We start from the raw sequence: 20,732 nt of genomic DNA, 5'->3' as shown, positions 1-20,732 counted from the left end.
AGGAGGTTTCGAGATGCGAAACTGGGTATCCAATTCCAAGAAAACTTTGACTGCACTCTCTGCTAACAACACGCTGCTATCCAGATGTTTTGAGGAGCCTGAAGCTACTATCGAAAAGGTGCTTGGAATGTGGTGGTTACCAGCGTCGGATGAGCTTACCTTTGTGGAAAAGTTTCCTAAAGAAGTTTTTGATGAGCACACATTTCCATCGAAGCGACAAGTTTTGCGTACAATCATGAATATATTCGATCCCCTTGGACTGCTCGGGTATGTCATCATACAAGCAAAAATCATTCTACAGGACATTTGGCGTTCAGGTGTTAATTGGGACGAGCCTATCAGAGAGGATGATCGCAGTAACTGGTGGAACTGGTTGAAAAGAATTTCTTCGATAAACAACGTCAAAATTCCTCGGTGCTACTTACTTTCCAGCTGTAGCCAGAGTAACCAGTTGCACATTTTCGTGGATGCAAGTATCAACGCTTATGCTGCTGTGGCGTATTTGCGTGCTGAAGTTGGTAACGCGGTGAACTGTTCATTGCTGGCTTCGAAAACAAGGGTCACACCATTGAAGCCCATTTCAATACCGAGGTTGGAGTTAATGGCAGCAGTTCTGGGTCTGCGGTTGGCAATTTTTATAGGCAAGCAACTTTCTGTTCAGGTAAGCCGTAGAATTTTTTGGACAGATTCGAAAAACGTGATATGCTGGGTGCGTTCAGATGCAAGAAAGTTCCATCAATTTGTTGCGTTACGTGTCGGCGAAATTCTTGAGGGTTCCAGCGCTAAAGAGTGGAGGTGGTTGCCATCTTCTGAAAACATCGCTGATGAGGGCACAAAATGGTCCGACGTTCGCCATTTTGACGACAATGCACGCTGGTTTCGAGGGCCGAAGTTCTTGGCCCAGCCCGAATCTAGTTGGCCTGTAGGGGAGCTAGTAGGCACTACAGCAGAGCTGCATCACATAAGTACATGTACACCATTGTCCCCTACCCTGTCAGTAATTTCTCCAGACGTACGAAGGTTTAGCACATGGGAGAGACTGCTTTCCACACAACAAATTGTTCTGCGTTTCCTGCGCCGGATGTTGAAGTTTACGCCACGTTCGCTACTAAAACTTTTCGAATTGCGCGATATTGAAGAAGCAGAGCAAATTCTTATTGCCGTAAGCCAAGAAAATGCGTTTAGCGAAGAAGTCAAAAGCCTACAACACGGTCAAAATATTCAACGGCAGTCTGCTATATATAAATGGTCGCCGTATCTGGACGAGGTTGGGATTCTTCGCGTGAAAGGTCGAATCGACTTCTTAGAAGGAGTAGCAGTCGATGTAAAGCGACCTGTAATACTGCCGAAAAATCATACAGTAACGCGTTTGATAATTGATTTCTACCATAGAAAATTTCACCACCATCATAATGAGATTATTGTCAATGAGATGCGCCAGCGATACTGCGTCGGTGCTTTGCGATCGATGGTAAAAGTGTGCGCCAAAAGATGCCAAATGTGTCGCAATCGTAAAGCTAAGCCGCAACCACCTCAAATGGGAAGTCTACCTGTAGAACGACTGTCACCATTTACAAGGCCATTCACGTTTACAGGAGTGGACTATTTTGGCCCTATCGACGTAGCTGTTGGCCGGCGGCGTGAAAAACGTTGGGGCGTGTTATTTACGTGCCTGACGAGTCGTGTTGTTCACATCGAGATCGCGGCGTCGTTGTCGACGGAGACATTCCTGCTAATGTTCGTGTGCCGCAGAGGAGTCCCGAAGCGCATTGTGTCAGACAACGGCACAAATTTTCGTGGTGTCAGCCGAGCACTTATCAGCGAGATAGAAAGGGTGTCATCCGATGACCTAGAGAGAAGACATCCCCAAATCGAGTGGTCCTTCATTCCGCCCTCGACTCCTCACATGGGTGGGGCATGGGAGCGAATGATACAGTCAACAAAATCAATTTTAATGGATATTACGCACGAAGCAATACTACGTGAAGAAGTTCTAAGGGCCACTTTAGCGGACATTGAAAATATTCTTAATTCAAGACCTCTGACATATGTGCCCTTGGAGACTGCAGACGACGACGCACTTACGCCCAATCACTTTTTGTTAGGAAACTCAAGCGGAATTCGCGAATCAGGTTGTGATGTCGACAGTGGGCCAGCTCTCCGTCGATGTTTTCGAATTTCAAACCAGCTAGCTAACCAATTCTGGAAGCGTTGGATCCAAGAATATCTTCCGTGCCTTACTAGACGTTCTAAGTGGTTCCACCCACCGATTCGACCTATCGAAATAAACGACGTCGTGGTCATCGTTGACAACAATGCGAAAAGGAACTCGTGGCCGAAAGGAATAGTTATAGATCTCCACCGTGGAAAGGACGGAGAGGCTCGTAGCGCTGTGGTGAAACTAGCAAACGGTCTGTGCACCCCACCCGTAATTAAATTAGCAAAACTCGATGTTACTAGTCACAATTGAATTGGTAAATTTCATACTAGAATTCGTAGGAAATTTACGAGAGGGGGTATGTTGCGATTATCGATTAATTTATAATCTTTTACATTCACGTTTGTTGCGAAAAGTGCGATGGCAACCCATCGCACTCATCTGTTTGTCATTTCCTCATTCCCTCATACAAACGTCAAATTCATTCTTTTGATTTCTACATTGTTCGAGCGCACAGGCGCCGCAAGCGAACAAAATGTAAGTTTTATACATTTTTATAATTAAACTTAAAATAATTGTAGAAATAAAGATTTCAGCCTACAACTACCAGGACTTGAATATTGTTTTAATTTGCGGGCCGCCAATTGACGGAACAACAGCAGGTGTCAAAAATAGGTATTTATTTTCTAAGCCCCAAAACTAATAAAGAATTAAATAACTCAAAAATACTATGCTATTTGCAGAGCAGAAAGAGTTCTATCGAATGAATTCTTACCCTTTGCGAATCAGCAAAGAAATCGTTGTAAAATAAAAGAAAATATAATAACGCTATGAACTTATTCCCCAACCCAATATATAAAAAAACATTAAATAACTTACATATTTATATTAAATTTGTGCATTTTATTCTGTATTATCAACGAAAAAATCTATCAAAATATATAAACGTCTAAATATCGCTAGATAAGTCAAATCCACTCAAAAAGTTGTAGAAAATCCACATTGTCTACCGAATGTCTTCATTGACTTTCTTTCATTTTCGACTCATTCCTACATTTCAAAATGAATGAAAACAAATAAATTGGATGACGGTAGGGAGGTGTATTTCTGTGATTGTATGCGTGCAAGTTCATAAGATGATCGACTTAAAGTTTTACACAATTGAAATCCAATCAGACATCATTCATAATTCAAACGAAATACACGCGCACTTTTCAATAACATATCATAAACTATGAAATATACATACATACAAACATAAGTGGTATATATGAACCATCCTACTAAAGATTATATCCAACTGCTAAAAATACGTATGAAGTATTTAGGCAAATACCCGATAGAGAGTTGCATTGCAGAAATATTAAATTTGTAGTTACTAGGAAATTCTATTTCGTTTAAACGGGAGTGAACTAAAGGTGCCGACAGATGCCGATGACTTGGTCCTACTGGTTGGGGTACCCTTCCCCTCAGTCACAGCTGGCATTTTAGAAGGAACATTGCCTGTACTCAGTCGATAAGTTGCCAGTTGTAGCCTCAGAGCTAACTTTAGAGAAAACGGAGTTGATGCTATTCACCAGAAAATACAAACTTACACCTTTTAGACTTCCTAAATTAAACAACCAGCGTAAGAAACTGTCGTCGAAAGTCAAGTATCCTGATCTTATATTAGATCCCAAGCTCCATTGGTAGCTGCATATCGAGAATCGAATTAAGAAGGCCAGTATATCTTTCTACTTCTGTAAATCTATGTTCGCCAAAAAATTGGGTATCAAGCAAAGTGGTAAAACCCCAAAAAATTTGCCATTTTGGAATAAACTGCCAAAAATATACCATTTAATTCAATGAAAGGCAAAGAAAATATTTATGGAAAGGAGAAAAATGTAATCCGAATCGCTGAGCTATTTGATGTTTTATTACGCTTTTCGACGTAGATTATCGAGCCAGGAAAGGTTTTGATCAACTGACTTCGACGTCTTGGAGCACCGCATTTAGCCACTGTGAAATACCGCTACAATGATTTCCAACATAGCCATTGATCCATAAAAGCCATCCAAAATGGGTGATGTGCCAGAAACTAACGATGCTGTGCGTCAATTGATACCGCAAGCACCTCAAAGTGAATGGGTGCATGTTTGTTTTTGAGAAAATCTGGCCATGTCGCAACTGTACCTCTAGAGGAACTTAAAATAGTCAATTCTGGGTGGCACACAATCATTTTTTTGCCAGAAAATTTTGGAGAATTAAGAACACACCATCGACGACGAATCATACTTCAATAAGATAATGCGAGCTCTCATGTGTCGGCTCACATAAGAGAGTTTTGAGCACTCAAACGATCGAATTAATGAGTCATTCGCCTTACAGTCTTGATTTAGCAGCTAACGATTTATTTTTGTTCCCAAACACCAAAAATAAGGTGCGAGGTTAGCGTTTTTAAACGTCTGAAGAAGCTGTTGAAGGCTTTAGGCAGCTCGTTTTGGAGGTATCGACTTCGGAGTGGCAAAAGAGCTTGGAAAATTGGTTCGAGCGAATGCAGAAGCGTTTTGACTTTCAAACAGAATAATAAGAAAATAAAAGAGCCATTTTGTTTACTATTTTTCTGTTTTTTCATTATTGGGAGTGTGTTGATGATATGTTTGTTTGATTCCAAAAATTAATAAATTAAATAAATTTGTGTATATACGCGCGCAGACGTATAAAGTTCAATCCGGAGTGAATTTATCCTTTTCTTGTTTTTTTTTTATTTGCCCTGGTTTTTGAAATTATCTTGGCCTATATTAAAATACACTTTGAAAATAAAAAAAAAAAACCTTGGAAGATTGATTGCGGCCTCAATTATGCCTCAATTAACGCAAAATATAATTTAAGCTATCTGGCTCACTATTTAGAAATTGGCTGATTTTTCTGCAGGGTTCTCTAATACTACATTACTAAAGGGAATACCTATGTACACATATACATATACATATGTTCTACAATTTGGTTCACCTTCTTGCCAATAATCGCAAAAATTCATAGCGGCTGTGGTATTTATGAACACGGCTTTGGCTAAGTACCCGATTCGTATATACATATAAATATCGGGTGCTTATTTAGCTGCATGAGAACTGCCGATATTGATAACTATAGTTTGATAGCAGTGTTGACATTTCGTCTCAGTAAGTTTGGACAAGTCATGATTTAATGCCAGAAAAACACTTCCAAATTGTGGAAATTTACCTTGGGGGGAAAAAATCTGTTCGCAATTTGACATCGTTTTCAACTTATTGGCCTTTGTCCTTCGACTAACTGGAAAATTTTACCTAAGGATCCTGGCTTCCTTGCCTATAAAATACAGCTCGTGCAAGAATTGAAACTAAATGACCATCGTTTGCGTCGCATTTTTGCTGATTGAGCTCATTTGGATTTATTGGAAAAAATAGTCACAATTGAATCGAAAGGACGCAGTAATCTTAGCCGCGGCGTACATATACCGGATATTATATTGAGAAAATGTATGTCAAGATATTAATTAATTTAATAATTGACGCGTACACTTCTGTTAGGTGTTTGGCCGAGCTCCTCCTCCTATTTGTGGTGTGCGTCTTGATGTTGTTCCACAAATGGAGGGACCTACAGTTTCAAGCCGATTCCGAACGGCAGATATTTTTATGAGGAGCTTTTTCATGGCAGAAATACACTCGGAGGTTTGCCATTGCCTGCCGAGGGGCGACCGCTATTAGAAAAATGTTTTTATTAATTTTGCTTTCACCGAGATTCGAACCAACGACCTCTCTGTGAATTCCGAATGGTAATCACGCACCAACCCATTCGGCTACGGCGGCCGTCAAGACGGCGTCAAGATATTACCTACCAAATTTTAATAAAAAAAAATATTCCAACAATATTTCTGTTTTGAATTATCATTTTAAGTTCTCAAGCCCTTAAAAGAACACCCTATACATTTTAAACATAAATATTTCTTTATATGCACGAGTATGTAAATATTAAGGATATCAGTTCCGGGATCCCGAAGTCTCAAAAAAAACAAAAAAAAAAGTCCCAAAAATCTCGAAATTATTTGTCAATAATGTCAGTAATTTTTCATGAAGCATACGAAATGTGGACGGAATTTTTTATAGCAAGAAAGCAAGCTTGAAATACCCTTGGCGCTTACAATACTTTTGTGGTTGAAATCAGTCGTTTTCCTGTGCTCAACTCTTCAAATTACGAGAATATTGAGATTCGTGTTGTATCAAATAATACTAAAATAATATAGGTCCATTGCAGGTATTTAATAAATAATATAATAAATTTAAGTTCTTATTTTTTACTTCAACCTCGATATTAGCCATCAAGCTCAATAATCCCATATTACACAGGTTTGCAACTCTGTTTTTAAGTATTTTTTTTTGCATCGAGCTATTTTCAACGTACCTTAAGTTACTTTATTAGATGGTGGAACACGCCCAGGCGTTATTAATTAAGTATTAATTTTCCTATTGTATTTTGTTTTTTTCTATTGAAATAAACAAGGAAATTCCAGACATATTTATTTGTTATTTATTATATGAAACGATGCCAACCACCAACCGCGTGCGGCAATTGGAGAGGTATTACGCTGTTCTGTCTAGCCCTTAGAGTCCTATGCAAAGTAATGCTAACTCGTATAGGCGTTAATATCGACCGCAAACTTCGTACGCAGCAGACTGGTTTTAGGCCAGAGAAATCATATAGAGACCAAATAGCTGTTCTCACAATCACTGCAGAGCAAGGAAATGAATTGCAAGAGCCCCTTCACATGGTATTTATGGACTATGAAATGATTTTCAATTTTCAACAAAGTATCTGGGACGCACTTAAGTGACGGGGAGTCCCAGATAAAATCTCTAGTATTATTCAAGCACAATACTTGAAATTCAAATGCCGAGTGTTGCACGACGCAGCCCTCTTTGAGCCCATTGAACGTGTGGCTGGTGTCAAGCAAGGGTGTATACTATCCCCTCTTCTATGAATTTTTAATAGCCATTAACGACGTTCAAAATAGCGCTCTCGATACCATCTCAAGCAGGGGAATTCTCTGCAGTCCTATCAGTATGAAGTATGATATTTAGACGACCTTAACATCGCACTCTTATCACGGAATGGCAAGCACATGCAGAGCAAACTTTATGACGTAAACTCCCAAACCAAATACGTTGGACTGCGAATCAATGTCGAGAAAACTATGTCCTTGGAATTCAACACCTTGGAACAAAACATGTCCCCAATTTGTTGGTAACCCATTGATAATGTAAACAGCTTCACCTATATACTTGTAGGTAGCAAAATTACCCTGAACGGTGGAGCACAATTTGATATCGAGAACCAAAAAAGCCAAAGCAGCTTTTGTAAGCCTGAAACAGACCTGGTTTTCCAAACAGCTGACAACGCATACCAAACTATGAATTTTTAATTGGAATGTTAAATCCGTCCTATCATAAGGATATGAAACGTGGTTGGTGTCTGTATCTGCAACGTGGAGTCTGCAGACATTTGTGAAACGATGTCTAAGAACAATTCTCCGTAACTGGTGGCCCGACAATTGGATTTCAAACGAACAACTCCTCAATCGAAGCAGGCAAAAACTAATTTACATTGAAATACGAAAGAGCAAATGGAATTGGATTGGCCATACGTTGCACAAACCAGCGAACGACATAAAGTAGAATGACACTGGACTGGAACCCACAAGGATCGCGCTGCAAGAGACCCCTTAAAGGATCTTGGCGACGTAGCTTAAATGAAGAATTTTTAGAAATTGACGAATCTCTCTCAAGGACCCAAATTAAGATGAAAGCGAGATGCAGACAATATAGGAAAGCATTTGTTTCGGCACTATGCGTCCAAAGACGGCGCGATAGTAACTCATAATAATAATAATAATTTATTATATGGTAGAGAGATTTTGATGAAATTTGTTCGAGTTAAGTTGCTGCAACAAAATACTTAAGTGAATCCTGGTACTAATCCCGCATTTTAATAACGACATCCGGGTTGCTGCCGCCGTAGCCGAATGGGTTGGTGCGTGATTACCATTCGGAATTCACAGAGAGGTCGTTGGTTCGAATCTCGGTGAAAGCAAAATTAATAAAAACATTTTTCTAACAGCGGTCGCCACTCGGCAGGCAATGGCAAACCTCCGAGTGTATTTCTGCCCTGAAAAAGCTCCTCATAAAAATATCTGCCGTTCGGAGTCGGCTTGAAACTGTAGGTCCCTCCATTTGTGGAACAACATCAAGACGCACACCACAAATAGGGGGAGCAGCTCGGCCAAACACCTAACAGAAGTGTACGCGCCAATTATTTATTTTTTTTTTATCCGGGTTGCGCATAAATCGAAATAATTTCCATCCTTAGTAGATATGTGTGGGAGATTATGAAAAGGTGCTTCCTAAAATATATGTGCATATTGACATACACCCATACACACATTTTGTATATAAGTTTGTAAGTGAAACATTGATTTCGCCTTTTGATTGCGCGCTAAATTCATAAGAGAACTAAGTATCCACATACACATAGAATATAGATTATCGGAAGAGTAAATGGGTATTGTATAGGGTGTTTTCTTATAGCTTGAGAACTGAACTATTTGGGTATCAAAATATCAGCCCATGAGGATTAGTGACAGAATTTTAGCAACAAATAAGTCTTATTACTCTAATTTGAGATTGCTTACGTAAAAATTATTATCTCATGACCAAAAGTTAAAGTTATAATAAGCCTTGACCTGCCCTGTGCTTACCTATGGTTGCGAACTATGGACACTAAAAACTACTGACATTAATCAGCTAATGGTCATCGAGAGAAAAATTTTACGAAAAATGTATGGTCCAATAAGACTGCAGGACGAAACTTATCGATTAAGATATAATCATGAGTTGAAACTTTCAGCAAAAAACGAAACTGTGATAAGATTTATAAAATCTCAGAGGATGAGATGGCTTGAACACGTGTTCAGAATGCCCAAAGAGAGAACAACTCGAAAGGCAGTTGAATTGCGCCCTGTTGGATGCCGAAGAAGAGGACGCCCACGAAAGAGACGGCTCGAAGGTGTTGAAGATGACCTTGCAAAACTGAATGTGCGACGGTGGATGAAGTAGCCTTTCATAGAGACGAGTGGCGAAAGGTTGTGAATGAAGCAATGGTTCACCAAGGACTGTGATGCTTAGAAGAAACAGAAGATAAATTTATGGCATATGTTCGCCAATTCTAAAAGTTGCATAGTCCACTCGACCAGTCAAATTTTTGACTACTTTTCCAATAAATCTGAATAATAAATCTAAATGAACACAATCAGCAATGTGACGTAATAATGGTAATTTGGTTTCAATGCTTTTAAGAGCTCTATTTTACAGGCATGTAAGCCAAGATCCTTAAATAAAATTTTCCACTTATATTACTCGAAGGCCAACAATTTGACTTTTATTTATTTACATATTTTATTAAAAATATCTACAGTAAAAATTACCTTACAGATTAGACAAAAATGTAAATAAAAAGGAGCCGATTTTGACAGAAAAAATATTAGCAGTCGATATAAATATTTATAATATGTATTAAGCAACTAAATTTACATTTTTTATAGAATTGGATCCAGATAAAGATAGATCACGCAGTTTGCAATTGGAAAATGAATTATAGTCTCGAAGTGCGGCAGCAAATTCAGCCTTAAAGTTATCCCCATAAAAAGGGTGAAAATTGTATCAAAGCTTATCCGCTCAAGTAGATCTGGTCTGTCGACTATGCCATTAACAACACTGAAAATAAACAAAAGTGAAAGAGTATCCTTCTATTTTCTAGAGGCTCCAAAGCAACGTTAATCGGTGGTACAAAATGCTTTCAGAAGGCCGAGAAGATGTGAACGACGAAAACCGTGCCGGCGTACCGGACGCCCGAGCACTTCAACAACAGACGAAAAAATTTATGAGGTGAAGAAAATGAATCACCGTTAGAGAAGTTGCTGAGGAGCAAGACATATCGATTGGCTCGTGCTATTCAATTTTTTTCAATGATTTGGGCATGAGACGGGTCACCGCGATATTCGTTCCGAAACTGCTCAATTTCGACCAAAAGCAGCATCGCATGAACGTTGTTAATGAGAAGTTGGACTCTGTCCGCGATTACCCAAATTTGATCCAGAGCGTCGTAACTGGTGAAAACCAAAGCTCAATCATCTCAATGGAAGCTGCCTCACGAACCAAGACCGAAAAAAGCGCGCCAAGTTCGGTCGAATGTAAAAGTTTCGCTTACCGTTTTCTTCGATTACAGAGGCATTGTGCATCATGAGTTCTTGCCACAGGGTAAAGGGTCAATAAGGAATATTACCTGCAAGTTATGCGCAATTTGCGCTAAGCAATCCGTTAGAAACGCCCGGATTTGTGAAAGAACAAAAATTGGCTCTTGCATCACGATAACGCCCCTGCTCACACATCGTTGCTTGTGCTCGACTTTTTGGCCAAAAAAATACACTAGTGATGCCACAGCCACCGTATTCCCCAGATCTGGCCCCTGTGACTTTTTCTTGTTCCCGAAACTGAAGAGGCCCATGAAAGGACAACGCTACGCTACGATTGACGAGATAAAGACGAGATAAAAGTTGGCACAAGTGCATAATATCTCATGGGTACAAAATAGATATTAATGAATAAATAAATAATTTTGAAAAAAACACAAAATTCGCTATACTTTTTGAACTCACCTCGTATGTATATGTAAGCACACGGATTAGAATTTGGATGTATTGCGACGAATGAAGCCTAGATCCGAATAGGATTTTGAAAGAATAAAATTAATGTGAGCACTAAAAGGAAATTTTCGTATCGAATAAAGCTCCAGACTCCTTAAACTCTGTTCCATTTCGTAGTACATTATTAGAAATGGTGTTGGATGTGTTGAAAAATGTACTTACATCTCAAAAATGGTAAATGTAAGTATTTTTTAGTAGTCGAAGACAGACGCCACCTAATGCACCAACACTGCAGATTTTGCAAGTCGAGTTGAAGCTTTTGAGCATCCAATGGGTGCTCAACAGAGGAGACAATTTTTAAATCATTCGCGAAGAAAAAGAAATTCAAAAAGGTAACACATTTGCTCATTGATAACCCCTTGGGGGACGCCTGGCGCAGCAATAAAGTGGTTCGGTAACTTCTTCAATACTTCGCGGACAAATTTATTTTTTTTAAATAAATTTCCTATTTTGACGATGTACGATTCATGATAACTTGCCAAACCTTACTGAACAGATAGGTCAACACAGTTTGCCATTATCAGCTATCAAACTATAGTTATCGATATCGATAGTTCTCATGCAGCTGCATAAGCACCCGATATTTACTTTGTATTTTTATATATGTATTTGAATATACGATTGTGGTATGTGTGCGTGTTTAAGTGAGCATATTGCGAATAACTATAAGTAGATATATCCTGCACTGAGTAGACATTTTTAAACTCCTTCAATGTAGTCTGCATTCGAAGCACTCACTTTTCCCGATTTTGTCTTTTTTCATATTAAATCACTTTTTATTTTCAGAATTTATTGATTCCCGTAAATAGTTCTTTTCTCGTTTTTTCTTCTTGAGTTCGCGTGGAATGAGGTGCATGCTAAAACATATGTGGAAAGGATTTTCGATTTCATATGTGGCACAATCCATATAGTCAACTACATTCATTGATATGAATGTAAGTATGTATGTTGGTAAATCCTTCTACATACGACTTCAAGTTGAGCTAAATGATTTATGATGTCGGGTGGAAGAAGTACTAAAGTTAGTTATTAAGTGCCTTGTAAATACGAGTAGCAGCAGCAGCAGCACAAATCCGATAGCCAAGCGCAGTAGAATTGCCATACATACATACGTACACACTCCCATACACCTAGAGACGTATTTTGTGGAGCGTCTGTGTGTTGTTGCAAGGAAATTGCTTTGTTATAAGTAAGTAGTTGGCGCGTTGTTGCATGCAATGCAGCGAAAGTATTGACGCGGTGTTGAGTTTTCGTGTCCTGTCGAATACATTTCTTACTGCAATTAATCAATATGAGCAGGAAAAAATGAATTAAAAAAATTTCAACAACTTAAACAACAAAATGCCAATAACTAGTTGGGTAAATAAAGTACTTTAAACTACAGTAATATTGGTTATTGTAATAGAAATAGTTTAGGTAACAATTTTCAAGGATACATGCAAAAAAAATTTCATATCCTCTTCGCCTTGAAAATGTGATTTATCACGCCATAGCAAAGTATACTCTTTAGTTGTAGTCATTATGCAGGTCGAATTTTGGAAATAGAAGCTCTCATTTTGAAAATAGTAGCCCACTGTGCCACCCACGGCTTTGCAGTGGTCGAAAAAGAAAACGAAATTCTAAATTAAAGTGTTTTCTAAGCTAAAGTGAATCGCTAAGCAGACGCAAGTCACAAAGTGGAGCGAATATAGATGTCCGACTTAAACTAAATTAGTACGTTTCGAGTAGCAGCATATAAAGGTAGCAATTACATTGATTAGCTGCCAGGCACTAGCAAAATAAATAAAACATACTTTGTGATTTTTTTTAAATAACTTTTGAATGTAAAATGTAATTTATTTTATGTTCAATTCAGTGAAATTAAAATTTGAAGGGCGCGCCAAGAAGCATTGAGAGGTCGGTAACTCCAAAAATACTCAAGCTGAAAAGCTCATTCTATTCAGAGCTCTGAAAAAAGATAGTCAAGGAAGAAAGAAGACGAGTAACAGAAGAAAGGCGAGGAGTAACAGAAAGAAAGAGACAGGATAGAATAGAGAGAGAGAGAGACCGAGACAGAGATCGCTAGTCCTGTGAGACTTTTCCAGATTCTTTGGCAAATCGGACACTATATTCCAGTTTCAGAGAACGCATATTATGCACTCATTTTCATGACATTGAAACCGAAAATTCATAACCTTCCTCTAGCAGGACACTCACAAAGAAAATGCTCAGTGCTAACCACCTCATCTAAGCAAAACAGGCAAATCAGGCCCTCATGTATTACAACGGTCCCATGGATTGTGTCCTGTAATAGTACCGAGCATCAACCGAACGCCTTTTCTTCCAAGTATTAGAAGAAAATTTGACAGTTTTCTATTCGGGCTTGTGACAAAACACTTTGCAGTTCTGCAGCCTTCTAGACTGGGCCATCGCTCTCCATGTAAAATGCATACATAATCGCTGATCCAAAACATGATTTCTGGAGAACTTATTCCAATTGATTCCCTATGAGGTAACCGCTGATCCACAATTGGCTAATTCATCGGTTCTATTCGTTAGCAATAATTAAAAGTCCAATAATAGTTCTGTACAAATTTCGTCATCTAATGTGAGCGCACCTACTAAGGGATACACCTCATCAATAAGCAAACGAGTTCATTGAGCAGAATTGACAGCTCCTTGATTACCAACATTTTTAATTTCCTTTTCATCTTCATTATCAACCGCATGTTAAAGTTCAAAACTTTTTGACCTTTTGTACTACAGCTTGAAAATAAAGAACATCAGTGCCCTGTGGCTCATCTGACGAAACCTAAAATTTCACACAAATTAATTTCTTGAGGACGGTGCAAAAAGGCATGGAAGCACATAGGAGAAAAGAGAAAAATTTGATTATTATTTTAATTGGGCGGAGGAAAAACTGCTTAAACAACCGGCTAATCATAAGTGTATTCGGACAGTAATCACTAGTCGCCAGTCCTTATTAGTAGCTACTTCATAAAAATGACGGTGATAATAGTCGTTCATTTGTGGTGAGGCATATGATGAAGTCACAAAGTGTCGAGACACGTAAACAGTAACATGTCCGAAAAGGAGAATATGGGCGAGCCTAATTGTCAATTCATTACAAAATTGTTCAAAACGTGTTAGTAATAATTGAAAGCTCTCTGGAAGGCGAATTATGGGCAATATTACGTGATCGCCTGCGTGGTGAAGGCATTCCAAAATCCGGAAAATGTGTTACTCCACGAGAAGGACTAGGAGAAGCTGGTGAATTTGGTGGTTTTGCAAAGAAACTTGAATCGGAGACACGATGTTAGCGCTGACTATTCGTCACCGTATTGGTGTACTGATGTTTGCATTGTTCATGAGCACGCCTCATTCACTGGTTCGGATCCAATGCGTACCTACAAAATTGAAGGGCATCGATGCCAGCGAATTTCCGCGAGACATTATCCGCAATGCGAGCAATCTGTTCAAGAAATTGTGTCGACAATCCAGCTGAGTATGTGGATTATCAACGCGGTGGCCTCAGTGAAATACAGAAGCATTCTTACCCCCTGTAAAATAACTCGCTTTCCCCCATCTGTGACAGTAAACTACTACGTATACGATAACGTAGCCACCGGCAAGTGTGTGAGTTTCTACACCAACGTTTGTGGAGCAAATGTTCTGTCAAAACATTTCCTCACTTTTGAGGAATGTCGACGCGATCGTATGAAAATACTGCGTTATTAAAAGACGAATAATGATTAAATTTACTTCCAAGTTTAAATAATTATAGAATATAAAGAAATCAGATGAATAGCAACGTGAATGATGACTGCTGCTCCAGTGTTGATATTTGGAATGTTTTTGTTTGCTGGCAGTTTTGAGCATTTTTCCGTATAACGAAATTGTATATAAAAGAAAACACCCCACACCGCTAGCAAAAAAAAAACAAATTGTCAAAAATGAACGGGATTTTTTAGTTACTAGAAGCTTGCATTTTATTCGCGAAACTAAACTTAATGACCTGTGATCCTCGTATTTCTCCTAAGTTAATATAATAATAATTAATAATAACGACTTGGAAGTGCATTTTCGAGGTCCTTTACCATAAAATGCCTAGGAGAAAAAATCGTTCTTTCATTTGATACCTATATTTCTGAATGTACCTTTTTTTGAAACCACTATCCTTATTGAAACTTTAAGGTCCATTAAAAAATGAGACGTTCTGTGAAAAAACTAAAAGCATGAATTAATAGTGATTACGGCAAGTATAAAAGTTCACAAAATATGTTTCTGTTAAAGGATTTGAAGGGAAGTCGTCAAGGATATTCAATTGTTAAGTATAAAAATTGTACAGCAAACTTTGAATTTTAGAGATGTTTTGCTACAGGATAATTATGAAAATAAAATTATATTAATTTAAGTTTTGAAATACCTCTCCAGTTACTGCAGTTATAAAATTTAATTTAAGTAAGCGTAATTTTGAATCCCTAAATTGCTTGTTATTAGTATTCTTCTTCTTCTCCTTCTTCTTCTTCTTCTTCTTAATTGTGTGCTTGTTATTAAAGTTTGACTTCTTCTTCTCTGAGTTTAACAAAGCGCGCCAGTCGTTTCTTTCTCGTGCTAACCGGCGCCAATTGGACACACCAAGTGAAGCCAAGTCCTTCTCCACCTGATCTTTCCAACGCAGAGGAGGTCTTCCTCTTCCAGCATCGAATACTTTCAAAGCCGGAGCATTTGTATCCATTCGGACGACATGACCCAGCCAACGTAGCCGCTGGATCTTTATTCGCTGTGCTATTGGGATGGTTCCATGTGTAGAAGTCCACGCAAGTGGGGAAAGTTACTGATCGCCATTCACTTGGGAGTGGTCAGGACGATTCTTCTGCATATGGTTCAAGCAGCTCACAACGTCCGGGGTTAGCCCACGTATCCTCTGGGTAGCTTCCAAACGCCCGCTCGGGAGTGAGCTAAAGTGAGAAGGCGAAACATTCCAGGATAGCTGGTTGTGCGCTGGGTTTGGGACCCGCCACTTAAAAAGCCCCCCAATGAAAGCACCAACAAAGTCTCGGATTAGAGTTTGACTGGCATCAGTTATTTGCGAATTTGAATTTGACTAGTTGTTTTGAGATTTGGAGACAAATATGTCAAATCCGTATGAGAATCGCAAATCTGTAATATTTTGTATTTTTGCATGCGACTCGAATCGAAGCTATTCAAGTTTTTCAAATTCTTCTTTATCCTTTGGAGCATTATCCGTGATGGAAGATGACGGTCAAGAAGCGATCGCAACACTGAAACCCTCATCCACACCTGATGCTGATGCTTAGTCATATACAAACTCATGGATCCTATAAGTGCTTAACTAGTAAGAATATATTTATATTCCGTAGTTAAACAAATTAAATAAATAAATAATACCTATTTTATGATTTGGGTTGTCACGATGGACACAATATTGGAATTAGATAAGTGACAATTTTTTTTATGAAAAACCAAGTTATTTTTGGAAATACTTGACTGCCATAATGAGATTTATTTGGCTTCAGAGCTTAAGTTAATCTGCATTTGATTGGCAAATTCGATCTTTAATAAAACTCAAGCGACAGTCGAATAATATCTCGAACAATACCTTCTTTGTATATTTACCCTTTAAAATGTTCAAAACCGTAGTACCAGATTGAAACTCACTGATAGAGCTTTCGATTTGAGTTGTGCATAAATCAAGATTTTATACATTCTATCCATTTTTTCGCGAGACAAGCTTGTGCCGCATTTTCGTGGATTTCTTTCAATGGCATATTATGCTCTTTTTTATTTAAATAAATCACGTTCACTCTTTATAATTTTATGTCTATCCACAGATTACTTAAATTGCAACAGATTAAGGCAATAAAGACGCTGAACGCAGTATTTTTTATTCCTCTCCGCTAGATCCTGCAAAATCTTGCTTTGGATATCTACGATTACGAAGCAATGGAGGACTTTTCAACATATTTATTGGTTTTTGTTGTTGCTACTTATTGTTGGCTGTTGCTGTCACTGTCGCCACTTAAGTAACTCAACTTGCAACTAAAACCTCATCAGCGAAAATGCGCTTAATAGAGAGGCGCATCTGCATCCTTCAAAGATGTTTAGGCCGCGCTTCGCCTTTCTTTTGATATTGCGCTGCAATTGAGTGACTTAAATATGTATTTATGCTCGCAAGGAATGGAAATTGGTGTTTTGTTTATAAGAGAAACAGTTTCGTGAACTCGGAGTTTCGCCACTGGCCGCCGAAGGAGCGACTAAAGTTGGCGCTTTTTTGCTCTATTATGTTTACTGCTCAAAGTGGGTATTGAACACAAAACCTGCTGCATGCATGCCGCGCGTAAATACACTAGACTAGGGTGACCGCACAAATACAGTTGCAGATAAATATATAAGTATGTAAGTAAAATTAAGCAAGTCACGCGGAAAAAGCATTGACAAATGAAGACTGACATTTACAAAACAACAGTTGAGCAGCAACTGAGGCAGGCAGTAAAACACAAACCAAGAAAAAAAAAACACACAAATAAAAGCGCTTAACACAAAACAACAACACTGCTCAGAGTATTCGCAACTAAAAATTTGCAACGTAACGAGCGACTTCTGATTTTGACTTCAAGAGGGCCCCTGGCTGCTTTGCCGCCTGTCTATTTGTCTCGCTGGCTGTCGGCAAGATTTAGTCAAGCGCGGTAGCAACAACAACAACTATCACAAGCACAAAGAGCCAAAAAACAAAAAAAGGAAAAAACAAAGAACAACAATATGAATAATGCCATTACATTTAGTAAAGATTTTTCCGCGCCATTCATTTTTCTTGGCATTCCACTGGTTTTTGTTGTTGCCTGTATGCACTACAATTGGACTTTATGTGTTTAGGCTGCTATTGTCGTCAAATGGAACAGCTGTACGTGAAAGATTTAAAACAAAACCACTTATTTTTTGAATCATGCACGCACACATCCATACGCAAGTAGACGAATGCCCCGTACGAGCATAGCGCACCCTTCCACAGCAGCCTACATTTACCCTCGACGACACTCGTACTTACTTTTTGGCTCTAATATCCTCATTTTTTCTTCCACAAGCCTCATTGCACTCTCTCGCTCTTTACGCTCTTTAATATCTTACGTCAATTTTATAAATCGCAAAGTTCATTTTGGGCTTTACGCCCCTTCTCGATACGGATTTCTCGGGCACGTGTCACTTACTCACTTTTTCATGTTCATTTCTATTTGATTCTTCATTTACATAAGTATTTTTGACAAGATTTAGCATATGAATATTAGCGCATACTCATTTTTCAGCCCACTTAAAGTTAATTTGGGCTTCCGAATTGCGTGAATTTTCTTGTTCCCTTATTGTTTTTTTAGTGACATTTTTGTTTAGAGTTGGTGGCTAAGAAGTCCATTTGTCATCACCCCGCTTGACATCACTATTTGCTAATTCAATGCAGACTAACAATTTAGAAGCCTAAATATACACAAAAAAACGAAATACTCAAACTATATTGGATGCTTCTTTCTTTTTCGTTGCCTTTTGTTATAGGTTTCTTGCCTGTTTTTGTTCATGAAATATAAACTACATTTCATTACGTAAGTAAATTGAAAATTCATTAAAATCACAAAGCCAATATAATAAAATAAAAATACAATATAAAAAAAGAATTGTATGTGTCTTCGATTGGCATAGGTATCCAACTATCGTATCATCGTTTTGGATGTCTTCCCGGTGCACGTCGTCCGTTTGGTTTAGAATCTCTAGCAATACTTATTATTCGATCACTGGGTGCCTCGCTATATGGCCATTGCAAGCTAGCGTTCTAGTCCTTACAAGTTAAACAATGGCAGTGACTTCTGTTTCATCGCTTATTGCTTAATTTCTTACGCAATCTGGAGGAGTTTTTCCTGCGATGGATCGTATGGTAGTGCGTAGCATTTGTTTTGTTTTTGCATTTTCAGCTTCCGCGAGCTGAATGGGTCTTATCACAGATTTGTATATTCGATTTTTACCTTCTGTTCTTAAGTACTTATTCCTCCACATTATGTCTCTAAGTCGCCCTGATATCTTGCCGCCTTGACCACATTTTTGTCGCACTTCCTTGATAATGCTGCGGTCAGTGGATCTCCACGCCGAGGTCTTTAGACTTCATCACCTGTTCAGTAAATGTTCGATCTATTTCCAGTGTGCAGCTTATTGGATTTTTTGATATGACTTTAAAGGTCTTTGTCTTTTAAGTCGATACCTCCACATTAAATATTTTTGCAGATATTACAAATTTGTGTAATAGACCTACAGTAGATCATCCTCTGAGTTAGCGTCATCCGCAAAGCATACAAAATCCTCTAACTATATTAGATGCACAGGACGAAACCAAAAAAAAAATATTCATTACTTTTTCTTTTCCTTTTTTGAACTTTGGTAGATCTGCCTGCAGTTTTGTCGTTAACATTCTAAATAATTCAATGACGACCGCCGTAGTCGAATGGCGAGTTCGAAACCTCGGGCACGCAACACCAAATGACAGAAGATTTTTTTTTTTCAATGAAAAACTTCCAAGTGTATTTCTGCAATGAAAAAAGCTCCTCATAAAAAACCATCTACTGGAGGTGGCCTAAATCTTTTTGTGCCTTCATTTGTGGAAAAACATCGAGACGTTCATCTCAAATTGGAGGAGGGGATTGGTCAAATACGCAAGAAGGGTGTAGATAAGCGCCAATTATACAAACCCATGGTCATTGAAATAGGTACGCTGCCTTTATCTATCGATTTTCTTATGCCGCCCGGAAGTATTTAAAGCTATTATTCGCTTTACGCTTTTTTACAAGTGGCATCACTGCTTCATTGTGAATTCAAAGGACCCGTTATATTAACTTGCGTTACACGGATTCATTCGGTTATATTAATTTTTTGCGATTTTGCGTGGCCACTTAAATAGGTACTTTGCGGAAAACTCTTGCATTTTAACTAACTAAGTGAAAAATATTGAGTGTAACGCAAGTAGCGAATTGGATAATTTAGTTAATAACTACAAATTAATATGAATTTCTCTCAAATTTGGGTCGTGCAGAGCATTACAAAGTTGCAGAGTGGAGGAATGCTGTTAATCTTCGAAAACAAAAAACATCGTACAAATTTATCGTTGAGTCAGTCTGTGCTCTAAAAATCGCGTCTTATAGTAGCTCTTCGCTTGATTGATGTCATCATACATTACTATCATTCAAATGAGACATTTTCTTACCTTTTCTATTTTTAATGTTTGAATGCAATACATTTAGTGCCTTAATTCGTGCTGTTTTATTTCATAAATGAAAGCAAACGTAAACTTTTGCTAGTTGCACTTCGCAAATAAGACAAATTTTCTTACGACGAGCGGCTTGGTTAATTTCATAAAAGTTAATAAATTCCAAATTGTGTACCAGAAGTATTTTTAATAGATTTTCACACACACGCACTCACATAAATGAGTGCATGCCCTGTAGGGAAAAATACTAGTTGTGAACTATGAAACTACCAGTTCTTTTTTCAGCTCAACCGGTTCGTGCTCTAACTTTTTGCATTTTAGCGAGTAGGATTTTAAATACGGCCAACGAAGCCGCTGCGCAAGGTCTATGTCATAGTTAATCACATACAGCTCATTGTTTCATGACCTACGATACTCGCTGTCTCAAAAATCTTTCCCAGAATCTTTCTCTCACACACTTCAACAGACGCCTCATCGGATATTATCATCGTCCAAGCTGCTGCGTCATTCGATAGGACGGAGATGATGAGAGCCTTATAAAGCGGTAGTTTTTTTTTTGT

At 38.4% G+C, this 20,732-nt stretch overlaps 2 protein-coding genes across 3 annotated transcripts in view; both read left to right on the top strand.

The window, feature by feature from the left end:
• LOC128861532 (putative mediator of RNA polymerase II transcription subunit 26) overlaps nt 1–20,732 on the top strand; it is a 273,455-nt gene that overhangs the window by 31,774 nt on the left and 220,949 nt on the right. The gene's annotated exons all lie outside the window — the stretch shown is intronic.
• LOC128861766 (uncharacterized) lies at nt 14–2,470 on the top strand. The gene has a single exon (XM_054100149.1). The coding sequence runs from the start codon at nt 14–16 to the stop codon at nt 2,468–2,470; it is 2,457 nt and encodes an 818-aa protein (XP_053956124.1).

This window comes from Anastrepha ludens, chromosome 4, assembly GCF_028408465.1.
Source record: "Anastrepha ludens isolate Willacy chromosome 4, idAnaLude1.1, whole genome shotgun sequence".
Lineage (NCBI taxonomy): Eukaryota > Metazoa > Arthropoda > Insecta > Diptera > Tephritidae > Anastrepha > Anastrepha ludens.
The sequence above is the reverse complement of the archived record's forward strand: the minus strand, read 5'-3'. Positions and strand labels throughout refer to the sequence as shown.